The 13738-nt window shown below is 46.0% G+C and overlaps 1 protein-coding gene across 1 annotated transcript in view; it reads right to left on the reverse strand.

Annotated features, from left to right (window-relative positions):
* The window catches only part of LOC127911273 (serine-aspartate repeat-containing protein F-like), a 51845-nt gene extending 39530 nt beyond the window's left edge, over window positions 1-12315 (reverse strand). The window contains exons 1-2 of the mRNA XM_052477434.1: window positions 12257-12315; window positions 6475-8966 (exon numbers count right to left, since the gene is read on the reverse strand). Of these exons, the coding sequence (XP_052333394.1) occupies window positions 6475-8966; window positions 12257-12315 (2551 nt within the window). The remainder of the gene's footprint in view (window positions 1-6474; window positions 8967-12256) is intronic.
* Between the last annotated feature and the right edge of the window lie 1423 nt (window positions 12316-13738).

Consider the following 13738-nt stretch of genomic DNA (forward strand, 5'->3'; position numbering starts at 1 on the left):
AGATGACCTGCAGAGTCACTAGGATCAGAGATGACCTGCAGAGTAACTAGGATCAGAGATGACCTGCAGAGTCACTAGGATCAGAGATGACCTCCAGAGTAACTAGGATCAGAGATGACCTGCAGAGTAACTAGGATCAGAGATGACCTGCAGAGTAACTAGGATCAGAGATGACCTGCAGAGTAACTAGGATCAGAGATGACCTGCAGAGTAACTAGGATCAGAGATGACCTGCAGAGTCACTAGGATCAGAGATGACCTCCAGAGTAACTAGGATCAGAGATGACCTGCAGAGTAACTAGGATCAGAGATGACCTGCAGAGTCACTAGGATCAGAGATGACCTGCAGAGTAACTAGGATCAGAGATGACCTCCAGAGTAACTAGGATCAGAGATGACCTCCAGAGTCACTAGGATCAGAGATGACCTCCAGAGTAACTAGGATCAGAGATGACCTGCAGAGTAACTAGGATCAGAGATGACCTCCAGAGTAACTAGGATCAGAGATGACCTGCAGAGTAACTAGGATCAGAGATGACCTGCAGAGTAACTAGGATCAGAGATGACCTCCAGAGTAACTAGGATCAGAGATGACCTGCAGAGTAACTAGGATCAGAGATGACCTCCAGAGTCACTAGGATCAGAGATGACCTGCAGAGTAACTAGGATCAGAGATGACCTGCAGAGTAACTAGGATCAGAGATGACCTCCAGAGTAACTAGGATCAGAGATGACCTGCAGAGTCACTAGGATCAGAGATGACCTCCAGAGTAACTAGGATCAGAGATGACCTGCAGAGTAACTAGGATCAGAGATGACCTCCAGAGTCACTAGGATCAGAGATGACCTCCAGAGTAACTAGGATCAGAGATGACCTGCAGAGTAACTAGGATCAGAGATGACCTGCAGAGTAACTAGGATCAGAGATGACCTGCAGAGTCACTAGGATCAGAGATGACCAGGAGAGTCACTAGGATCAGAGATGACCTCCAGAGTAACTAGGATCAGAGATGACCTGCAGAGTAACTAGGATCAGAGATGACCTCCAGAGTAACTAGGATCAGAGATGACCTCCAGAGTCACTAGGATCAGAGATGACCTCCAGAGTAACTAGGATCAGAGATGACCTGCAGAGTCACTAGGATCAGAGATGACCTCCAGAGTCACTAGGATCAGAGATGACCTCCAGAGTAACTAGGATCAGAGATGACCTGCAGAGTAACTAGGATCAGAGATGACCTGCAGAGTAACTAGGATCAGAGATGACCTGCAGAGTAACTAGGATCAGAGATGACCTCCAGAGTCACTAGGATCAGAGATGACCTGCAGAGTAACTAGGATCAGAGATGACCTGCAGAGTAACTAGGATCAGAGATGACCTCCAGAGTAACTAGGATCAGAGATGACCTGCAGAGTCACTAGGATCAGAGATGACCTGCAGAGTCACTAGGATCAGAGATGACCTGCAGAGTAACTAGGATCAGAGATGACCTGCAGAGTCACTAGGATCAGAGATGACCTCCAGAGTCACTAGGATCAGAGATGACCTGCAGAGTCACTAGGATCAGAGATGACCTCCAGAGTAACTAGGATCAGAGATGACCTGCAGAGTAACTAGGATCAGAGATGACCTCCAGAGTCACTAGGATCAGAGATGACCTCCAGAGTAACTAGGATCAGAGATGACCTGCAGAGTAACTAGGATCAGAGATGACCTGCAGAGTAACTAGGATCAGAGATGACCTGCAGAGTCACTAGGATCAGAGATGACCTGCAGAGTCACTAGGATCAGAGATGACCTCCAGAGTAACTAGGATCAGAGATGACCTGCAGAGTAACTAGGATCAGAGATGACCTCCAGAGTAACTAGGATCAGAGATGACCTCCAGAGTAACTAGGATCAGAGATGACCTGCAGAGTAACTAGGATCAGAGATGACCTGCAGAGTCACTAGGATCAGAGATGACCTGCAGAGTAACTAGGATCAGAGATGACCTGCAGAGTCACTAGGATCAGAGATGACCTGCAGAGTAACTAGGATCAGAGATGACCTGCAGAGTAACTAGGATCAGAGATGACCTGCAGAGTCACTAGGATCAGAGATGACCTGCAGAGTCACTAGGATCAGAGATGACCTCCAGAGTAACTAGGATCAGAGATGACCTGCAGAGTAACTAGGATCAGAGATGACCTGCAGAGTAACTAGGATCAGAGATGACCTGCAGAGTAACTAGGATCAGAGATGACCTGCAGAGTAACTAGGATCAGAGATGACCTCCAGAGTAACTAGGATCAGAGATGACCTCCAGAGTAACTAGGATCAGAGATGACCTGCAGAGTAACTAGGATCAGAGATGACCTGCAGAGTAACTAGGATCAGAGATGACCTGCAGAGTAACTAGGATCAGAGATGACCTGCAGAGTAACTAGGATCAGAGATGACCTCCAGAGTCACTAGGATCAGAGATGACCTCCAGAGTCACTAGGATCAGAGATGACCTCCAGAGTCACTAGGATCAGAGATGACCTCCAGAGTCACTAGGATCAGAGATGACCTCCAGAGTAACTAGGATCAGAGATGACCTGCAGAGTAACTAGGATCAGAGATGACCTCCAGAGTAACTAGGATCAGAGATGACCTGCAGAGTAACTAGGATCAGAGATGACCTCCAGAGTCACTAGGATCAGAGATGACCTCCAGAGTAACTAGGATCAGAGATGACCTGCAGAGTAACTAGGATCAGAGATGACCTCCAGAGTAACTAGGATCAGAGATGACCTCCAGAGTAACTAGGATCAGAGATGACCTGCAGAGTAACTAGGATCAGAGATGACCTGCAGAGTCACTAGGATCAGAGATGACCTCCAGAGTAACTAGGATCAGAGATGACCTGCAGAGTAACTAGGATCAGAGATGACCTCCAGAGTCACTAGGATCAGAGATGACCTCCAGAGTAACTAGGATCAGAGATGACCTGCAGAGTAACTAGGATCAGAGATGACCTGCAGAGTAACTAGGATCAGAGATGACCTGCAGAGTCACTAGGATCAGAGATGACCAGCAGAGTCACTAGGATCAGAGATGACCTCCAGAGTAACTAGGATCAGAGATGACCTGCAGAGTAACTAGGATCAGAGATGACCTCCAGAGTAACTAGGATCAGAGATGACCTCCAGAGTAACTAGGATCAGAGATGACCTGCAGAGTAACTAGGATCAGAGATGACCTGCAGAGTCACTAGGATCAGAGATGACCTGCAGAGTAACTAGGATCAGAGATGACCTGCAGAGTCACTAGGATCAGAGATGACCTGCAGAGTAACTAGGATCAGAGATGACCTGCAGAGTAACTAGGATCAGAGATGACCTGCAGAGTCACTAGGATCAGAGATGACCTGCAGAGTCACTAGGATCAGAGATGACCTCCAGAGTAACTAGGATCAGAGATGACCTCCAGAGTAACTAGGATCAGAGATGACCTGCAGAGTAACTAGGATCAGAGATGACCTGCAGAGTAACTAGGATCAGAGATGACCTGCAGAGTAACTAGGATCAGAGATGACCTCCAGAGTAACTAGGATCAGAGATGACCTCCAGAGTAACTAGGATCAGAGATGACCTGCAGAGTAACTAGGAACAGAGATGACCTGCAGAGTAACTAGGATCAGAGATGACCTGCAGAGTAACTAGGATCAGAGATGACCTGCAGAGTAACTAGGATCAGAGATGACCTCCAGAGTCACTAGGATCAGAGATGACCTCCAGAGTCACTAGGATCAGAGATGACCTCCAGAGTCACTAGGATCAGAGATGACCTCCAGAGTCACTAGGATCAGAGATGACCTCCAGAGTCACTAGGATCAGAGATGACCTCCAGAGTAACTAGGATCAGAGATGACCTGCAGAGTAACTAGGATCAGAGATGACCTCCAGAGTAACTAGGATCAGAGATGACCTGCAGAGTAACTAGGATCAGAGATGATCTCCAGAGTCACTAGGATCAGAGATGACCTCCAGAGTAACTAGGATCAGAGATGACCTGCAGAGTAACTAGGATCAGAGATGACCTCCAGAGTAACTAGGATCAGAGATGACCTCCAGAGTAACTAGGATCAGAGATGACCTGCAGAGTAACTAGGATCAGAGATGACCTGCAGAGTAACTAGGATCAGAGATGACCTGCAGAGTAACTAGGATCAGAGATGACCTGCAGAGTAACTAGGATCAGAGATGACCTCCAGAGTAACTAGGATCAGAGATGACCTGCAGAGTAACTAGGATCAGAGATGACCTCCAGAGTCACTAGGATCAGAGATGACCTCCAGAGTAACTAGGATCAGAGATGACCTGCAGAGTAACTAGGATCAGAGATGACCTCCAGAGTAACTAGGATCAGAGATGACCTGCAGAGTAACTAGGATCAGAGATGACCTCCAGAGTCACTAGGATCAGAGATGACCTCCAGAGTAACTAGGATCAGAGATGACCTGCAGAGTCACTAGGATCAGAGATGACCTCCAGAGTAACTAGGATCAGAGATGACCTGCAGAGTAACTAGGATCAGAGATGACCTGCAGAGTAACTAGGATCAGAGATGACCTCCAGAGTAACTAGGATCAGAGATGACCTGCAGAGTAACTAGGATCAGAGATGACCTCCAGAGTAACTAGGATCAGAGATGACCTGCAGAGTAACTAGGATCAGAGATGACCTCCAGAGTAACCAGGATCAGAGATAACTAGGATCAGAGATGACCTAGGCAGAGATGACCTGCAGAACTAGGATCAGAGATGACCTGCAGAGTAACTAGGATCAGAGATGACCTCCAGAGTAACTAGGATCAGAGATGACCTGCAGAGTCACTAGGATCAGAGATGACCTGCAGAGTCACTAGGATCAGAGATGACCTCCAGAGTAACTAGGATCAGAGATGACCTGCAGAGTCACAGAGTGGAATGCTACTTTCTTCTTCACCACAATGGATGTTAGCAGCTCAGTCAACCTTGGTCTTTGTGTGTGTGTGTGTGTGTGTGTCTTTGTGTCTGTTCAATAAGATTCTATTAAAGAGATTAAATTGTTTTCGTAGCCAGCTGCACCATCAAAGACAGACAGAAACAGCCACCAGGCAGCCCCCCCCCCCCAACACTTGAGAGAGGCTCAGGCACTCAGCTAAAGGCACTTATTTGTCTATTTCATCATGCTAATAGCTGCGACCATCATCCCATTACAGGCCTGCGGCAGTGGGACGGAGGGGGAGGTCCAACTAATGCAGTTGGTTTTAAGGTCACTACTTTTAAAGCAGGTTACACCGCACGCATCCCAAATCACACTCTATTCCCTACACACTGCACTTCTTTTGAACAAGGCCTGACCAAGAGTAGTGCGCTGCGTAGGGAATAGGGCGCCATTTGGGAGACTGGACGCTGCTCTCCTCTCCGCCCCGTCGTATGACGTGCATCATGACAAACAATCAGCTGGTCTATAACCACTCTAAATGAACAGAACTCAATCTCTCTCCCCACACATATCTCTCTCTCTCTCTGTCTCTCTCTCTCTGTCTCTCTGTCTCTCTCTCTCTCTCTCTCTCTCTCTCTCTCTCTCCCTCTCTCTCCACCTCTCTCTCTCTCTGTCTCTCTCTCTCTCTGTCTCTCTCTCTCCCTCTCTCTCTCTCTCTCTCTCTCTCTCTCTCTCTCCTCTCTCCTCTCTCTCCTCTCTCTCTCTCTCTCTGTCCTCTCTCTCTCTCTCTCTCTCTCTCTCCCTCTCTCTCTCTCTCTCTCTCTCTGTCTCTCTCTCTCTCTCTCTCTCTCTCTCTCTCTCTCTCTCTCTCTCTCTCTCTCTCTCTCTCTCTCTCTCCTCTCTCTCTCTCTCTCTCTCTCTCTCTCTCTCTCTCTCTCTCTCTCTCTCTCTCTCTCCTCTCCCCCACACCTCTTTCTCCCTCCACATCTCTCTCTCTCTCCCCACATCTCTCTCTCTCTCTCCCTCTCTCTCCCCCCGCATCTCTCTCTCTCCCCCCACATCTCTCTCTCTCCCCACACATCTCTCTCTCTCCCCACACATCTATCTCTCTCCCCACACATCTATCTAAAAAACCCACCATTTGATACGCACTCCAGGGCATCAGACACATTTCCTGGGCACTCCGGAGCATCCCAGATTGAATACCCCACATTCTTCCAGGTAGATTTAATTGAACGAATTAGCCATTAGCCCGTGTTTATTCATTAACAATTAAACCCTCAAAGTGAAAACCCATTGTAAATAATGCCTCTTTAAACCATATTGTCCCTACCCCACCCATTCAGACTAGAAAACAGGTCAATTTGGGATAAATTAATTTAATTTAAACAATCCTTCTCCCTTACTTGCTGCCGAAGGCTCCAATTACCCAGCAAAGCGGAAGCTATGACATCATACTTTAAGTGAAAGAGGGTGTGTTCTGAAACCCATATGCTGTATGTGCATGGGATGTGTGACCACAAAGCATGCTGTTATCACTGCTGTTATCACTGTCATTATCACAGCTGTTGTCACTGTTGTTATCACTGTCGTTATCACAGCTGTTATCACTGTTGTTATCACAGCTGTTATCACTGTTGTTATCACAGCTGTTATCACTGTTGTTATCACTGCTGTTATCACTGCTGTTATCACGGTCATTATCACAGCTGTTATCACTGTTGTTATCACTGTCGTTATCACAGCTGTTATCACTGTCATTATCACAGCTGTTATCACTGTTGTTATCACTCTTGTTATCACAGCTGTTATCACAGTTGTTATCACTGTTGTTATCACTGTCATTATCACAGCTGTTAACACTGTTGTTATCACTGTTGTTATCACTGTCATTATCACTGTCATTATCACAGTTGTTATCACTGTTGTTATCACTGTTGTTATCACTGTCATTATCACTGTTGTTATCACAGTTGTTATCACAGTTGTTATCACTGTCATTATCACTGTTGTTATCACTGTCATTATCACAGCTGTTAACACAGTTGTTATCACTGTTGTTATCACTGTCATTATCACAGCTGTTAACACAGTTGTTATCACTGCTGTTATCACTGTCATTATCACAGTTGTTATCACTGTTGTTATCACTGTTGTTATCACTGTCATTATCACAGCTGTTAACACAGTTGTTATCACTGTTTTTATCACTGTCATTATCACTGTTGTTATCACAGTTGTTATCACAGTTGTTATCACTGTCATTATCACAGCTGTTAACACAGTTGTTATCACTGTTGTTATCACTGTTGTTATCACTGTCATTATCACAGCTGTTAACACAGTTGTTATCACTGTTGTTATCACTGTCATTATCACAGTTGTTATCACTGTTGTTATCACTGTCATTATCACAGTTGTTATCACTGTTGTAATCACTGTCATTATCACTGTTGTTATCACTGTTGTTATCACTGTCATTATCACAGCTGTTAACACTGTTGTCATCACTGTCGTTATCACAGTTGTTATCACTGTTGTTATCACTGTTGTTATCACTGTCATTATCACTGTCATTATCACTGTTGTTATCACTGTTGTTATCACTGTCATTATCACAGCTGTTAACACTGTTGTTATCACTGTTGTTATCACAGCTGTTAACACTGTTGTTATCACTGTCGTTATCACAGTTGTTATCACTGTTGTTATCACTGTCGTTATCACTGTTGTTATCACTGTCATTATCACTGTTGTTATCACTGTTGTTATCACTGTCATTATCACAGCTGTTAACACTGTTGTTATCACTGTCGGTATCACTGTTGTTATCACTGTCATTATCACAGCTGTTATCACCGTTGTTATCACTGTTGTTATCACTGTCGTTATCACAGTTGTTATCACTGTCATTATCACAGTTGTTATCACAGCTGTTAACACTGTTGTTATCACTGTTGTTATCACTGTCGTTATCACTGTCATTATCGCAGCTGTTATCACAGTTGTTATCACAGTTGTTATCACTGTTGTTATCACTGTTGTTATCACTGTCATTATCACAGCTGTTAACACTGTTGTTATCACTGTTGTTATCACAGCTGTTAACACTGTTGTTATCACTGTCGTTATCACAGTTGTTATCACTGTTGTTATCACTGTCGTTATCACAGTTGTTATCACTGTTGTTATCACTGACATTATCGCAGCTGTTATCACAGTTGTTATCACTGTTGTTATCACTGTCATTATCACAGCTGTTATCACTGTTGTTATCACTGTTATTATCACAGCTGTTATCACAGTTGTTATCACTGTTGTTATCACTGTAATTATCACAGCTGTTATCACTGTTGTTATCACTGTCATTATCACTGTCGTTATCACTCTTGTTATCACTCTTGTTATCACTGTTGTTATCACTGTTGTTACCACAGCTGTTAACACTGTCATTATCACAGCTGTTATCACTGTCGTTATCAAAGCTGTTATCACTGTTGTTATCACTGTTGTTATCACTGTCATTATCACAGCTGTTAACACTGTTGTTATCACTGTCGTTATCACATCTGTTAACACTGTTGTTATCACTGTTGTTATCACTGTTGTTATCACTGTTGTTATCCCTGTCGTTGTCACAGTTGTTAGCACTGTTGTTATCACTGTCATTATCACTGTCAATATCACAGCTGTTATCACAGCTGTTATCACTGTCATTATCAAAGCTGTTATCACTGTTGTTATCACTGTTGTTATCACTGTCATTATCACAGCTGTTAACACTGTTGTTATCACTGTCGTTATCACATCTGTTAACACTGTTGTTATCACTGTTGTTATCACTGTTGTTATCACTGTCATTATCACAGCTGTTAACACTGTTGTTATCACTGTCGTTATCACATCTGTTAACACTGTTGTTATCACTGTTGTTATCACTGTTGTTATCACTGTTGTTATCCCTGTCGTTGTCACAGTTGTTAGCACTGTTGTTATCACTGTCATTATCACTGTCAATATCACAGCTGTTATCACAACAATACAATACTGTGTTGTCCTCCACCCCATTCTCCTGCTGAAGCTATAGTACTGTGTTGTCCTCCGCCCCATTCTCCTGCTGAAGCTATAGTACTGTGTTGTCCTCCGCCCCATTCTCCTGCTGAAGCTATAGTACTGTGTTGTCCTCCGCCCCATTCTCCTGCTGAAGCTACAATACTGTGTTGTCCTCCGCCCCATTCTCCTGCTGAAGCTATAATACTGTGTTGTCCTCCGCCCCAATCTCCTGCTGAAGCTATAGTACTGTGTTGTCCTCCGCCCCATTCTCCTGCTGAAGCTACAATACTGTGTTGTCCTCCGCCCCATTCTCCTGCTGAAGCTATAATACTGTGTTGTCCTCCGCCCCATTCTCCTGCTGAAGCTATAGTACTGTGTTGTCCTCCGCCCCATTCTCCTGCTGAAGCTACAATACTGTGTTGTCCTCCGCCCCATTCTCCTGCTGAAGCTATAGTACTGTGTTGTCCTCCGCCCCATTCTCCTGCTGAAGCTATAGTACTGTGTTGTCCTCCGCCCCATTCTCCTGCTGAATCTACAATACTGTGTTGTCCTCCGCCCCATTCTCCTGCTGAAGCTACAATACTGTGTTGACCTCCGCCCCATTCTCCTGCTGAAGCTACAATACTGTGTTGTCCTCAGCCCCATTCTCCTGCTGAAGCTACAATACTGTGTTGTCCTTCTCCCCATTCTCCTGTTGAGGCTATAGTACCATGTTGTCCTCCGGCCCATTCTCCTGCTGAAGCTACAATACTGTGCTGTCCTCCGCCCCATTCTCCTGCTGAAGCTATAATACTGTGTTGTCCTCCGCCCCATTCTCCTGCTGAAGCTACAATACTGTGTTGTCCTCCGCCCCATTCTCCTGCTGAAGCTATAGTACTGTGTTGTCCTCCGCCCCATTCTCCTGCTGAAGCTATAGTACTGTGTTGTCCTCCGCCCCATTCTCCTGCTGAATCTACAATACTGTGTTGTCCTCCGCCCCATTCTCCTGCTGAAGCTACAATACTGTGTTGACCTCCGCCCCATTCTCCTGCTGAAGCTACAATACTGTGTTGTCCTCAGCCCCATTCTCCTGCTGAAGCTACAATACTGTGTTGTCCTTCTCCCCATTCTCCTGTTGAGGCTATAGTACCATGTTGTCCTCCGGCCCATTCTCCTGCTGAAGCTACAATACTGTGCTGTCCTCCGCCCCATTCTCCTGCTGAAGCTATAATACTGTGTTGTCCTCCGCCCCATTCTCCTGCTGAAGCTACAATACTGTGTTGTCCTCCGCCCCATTCTCCTGCTGAAGCTATAGTACTGTGTTGTCCTCCGCCCCATTCTCCTGCTGAAGCTCTCCTGCTGAAGCTACAGTACTGTGTTGTCCTCAGCCCCATTCTCCTGCTAAATCTACAATACTGTGTTGTCCTCCGCCCCATTCTCCTGCTGAAGCTATAGTACTGTGTTGTCCTCCGCCCCATTCTCCTGCTGAAGCTACAATACTGTGTTGTCCTCCGCCCCATTCTCCTGCTGAAGCTACAATACTGTGTTGTCCTCCGCCCCATTCTCCTGCTGAAGCTATAGTACTGTGTTGTCCTCCGCCCCATTCTCCTGCTGAAGCTATAGTACTGTATTGTCCTCCGCCCCATTCTCCTGCTGAAGCTACAATACTGTGTTGTCCTCCGCCCCATTCTACTGCTGAAGCTATAGTACTGTGTTGTCCTCCGCCCCATTCTCCTGCTGAAGCTATAGTACTGTGTTGTCCTCTGCCCCATTCTCCTGCTGAATCTACAATACTGTGTTGTCCTCCGCCCCATTCTCCTGCTGAAGCTACAATACTGTGTTGACCTCCGCCCCATTCTCCTGCTGAAGCTACAATACTGTGTTGTCCTAAGCCCCATTCTCCTGCTGAAGATACAATACTGTGTTGTCCTCCGCCCCATTCTCCTGCTGAAGCTATAGTACTGTGTTGTCCTCCGCCCCATTCTCCTGCTGAAGCTACAATACTGTGTTGTCCTCCGCCCCATTCTACTGCTGAAGCTATAGTACTGTGTTGTCCTCCGCCCCATTCTCCTGCTGAATCTACAATACTGTGTTGTCCTCCACCCCATTCTCCTGCTGAAGCTACAATACTGTGTTGACCTCCGCCCCATTCTCCTGCTGAAGCTACAATACTGTGTTGTCCTCAGCCCCATTCTCCTGCTGAAGCTACAATACTGTGTTGTCCTCCGCCCCATTCTCCTGCTGAAGCTATAGTACTGTGTTGTCCTCCGCCCCATTCTCCTGCTGAAGCTACAATACTGTGTTGTCCTCCGCCCCATTCTACTGCTGAAGCTACAATACTGTGTTGTCCTCCGCCCCATTCTCCTGCTGAAGCTACAATACTGTGTTGTCCTCCGCCCCATTCTCCTGCTGAAGCTATAGTACTGTGTTGTCCTCAGCCCCATTCTCCTGCTGAAGCTATAGTACTGTGTTGTCCTCCGCCCCATTCTCCTGCTGAAGCTATAGTACTGTGTTGTCCTCCGCCCCATTCTCCTGCTGAATCTACAATACTGTGTTGTCCTCCGCCCCATTCTCCTGCTGAAGCTACAATACTGTGTTGACCTCCGCCCCATTCTCCTGCTGAAGCTACAATACTGTGTTGTCCTCCGCCCCATTCTCCTGCTGAAGCTATAGTACTGTGTTGTCCTCAGCCCCATTCTCCTGCTGAAGCTATAGTACTGTGTTGTCCTCCGCCCCATTCTCCTGCTGAAGCTATAGTACTGTGTTGTCCTCCGCCCCATTCTCCTGCTGAAGCTATAGTACTGTGTTGTCCTCCGCCCCATTCTCCTGCTGAAGCTACAATACTGTGTTGTCCTCCGCCCCATTCTCCTGCTGAAGCTACAATACTGTGTTGACCTCCGCCCCATTCTCCTGCTGAAGCTACAATACTGTGTTGTCCTCCGCCCCATTCTCCTGCTGAAGCTATAGTACTGTGTTGTCCTCAGCCCCATTCTCCTGCTGAAGCTATAGTACTGTGTTGTCCTCCGCCCCATTCTAATATATAATAATAATAATATAATATATGCCATTTAGCAGACGCTTTTATCCAAAGCGACTTACAGTCATGTGTGCATACATTCTACGTATGGGTGGTCCCGGGAATCGAACCCACTACCCTGGCGTTACAAGCGCCATGCTCTACCAACTGAGCTACAGAAGGACCGTTCTCCTGCTGAAGCTACAATACTGTGTTTTCCTCCGCCCCATTCTCCTGCTGAAGCTATAGTACTCTAACAACACCGTCTCTTGTGTCAACAGCAGGGAAATCCATTTCTTCAGCAGGTCCATTTAAAGGTGCATCAGCATACAAATGCAGGGAGGACAACACTGTGTGTGTGTGTGTGTGTGTGTGTGTGTGTGTGTGTGTGTGTGTGTGTGTGTGTGTGTGTGTGTGTGTGTGTGTGTGTGTGTGTGTGTGTGTGAGAGAGAGTGCACGTACGTAGCTATAGCCAGAGAGCCCAGGAGAGTAGGGGAGGATTGGTGGTGAGCTCAGTTCAGTTTAGTGATTCCCGTTGAGTGGATGTGCATTATGATTGCTGCATCAAGCAGTAGTTGTTCAATTAAAACCTGATCGCGGGTTGGTTAATCAGGCTGACGTAGCATTATAACAACTGTCCTCTGATCGCAGGTTGGTTAATCAGGCTGACGTAGCATTATAACAACTGTCCTCTGATCGCAGGTTGGTTAATCAGGCTGACGTAGCATTATAACAACTCTCCTCTGATCGCAGGTTGGTTAATCAGGCTGACGTAGCATTATAACAACTCTCCTCTGATCGCAGGTTGGTTAATCAGGCTGACGTAGCATTATAACAACTCTGATCGCAGGTTGGTTAATCAGGCTGACGTAGCATTATAACAACTCTCCTCTGATCGCAGGTTGGTTAATCAGGCTGACGTAGCATTATAACACCTCTCCTCTGATCGCAGGTTGGTTAATCAGGCTGACGTAGCATTATAACACCTCTCCTCTGATCGCAGGTTGGTTAATCAGGCTGACGTAGCATTATAACACCTCTCCTCTGATCGCAGGTTGGTTAATCAGGCTGACGTAGCATTATAACAACTCTGATAGCAGGTTGGTTAATCAGGCTGACGTAGCATTATAACACCTCTACTCTGATCGCAGGTTGGTTAATCAGGCTGACGTAGCATTATAACACCTCTCCTCTGATCGCAGGTTGGTTAATCAGGCTGACGTAGCATTATAACAACTCTGATAGCAGGTTGGTTAATCAGGCTGATGTAGCATTATAACAACTCTTCTCTGATCGCAGGTTGGTTAATCAGGCTGACGTAGCATTATAACAACTCTCCTCTGATCGCAGGTTGGTTAATCAGGCTGACATAGCATTATAACAACTCTCCTCTGATCGCAGGTTGGTTAATCAGGCTGACGTAGCATTATAACAACTTTGATAGCAGGTTGGTTAATCAGGCTGACGTAGCATTATAACAACTCTGATCGCAGGTTGGTTAATCAGGCTGACGTAGCATTATAACAACTCTCCTCTGATCGCAGGTTGGTTAATCAGGCTGACGTAGCATTATAACAACTCTCCTCTGATCGCAGGTTGGTTAATCAGGCTGACGTAGCATTATAACAACTCTGATAGCAGGTTGGTTAATCAGGCTGACGTAGCATTATAACAACTCTGATCGCAGGTTGGTTAATCAGGCTGACGTAGCATTATAACAACTCTGATCGCAGG

The sequence above is a fragment of the Oncorhynchus keta genome, chromosome 24 (assembly GCF_023373465.1).
Source record: "Oncorhynchus keta strain PuntledgeMale-10-30-2019 chromosome 24, Oket_V2, whole genome shotgun sequence".
Taxonomy (NCBI): Eukaryota; Metazoa; Chordata; class Actinopteri; order Salmoniformes; family Salmonidae; genus Oncorhynchus; species Oncorhynchus keta.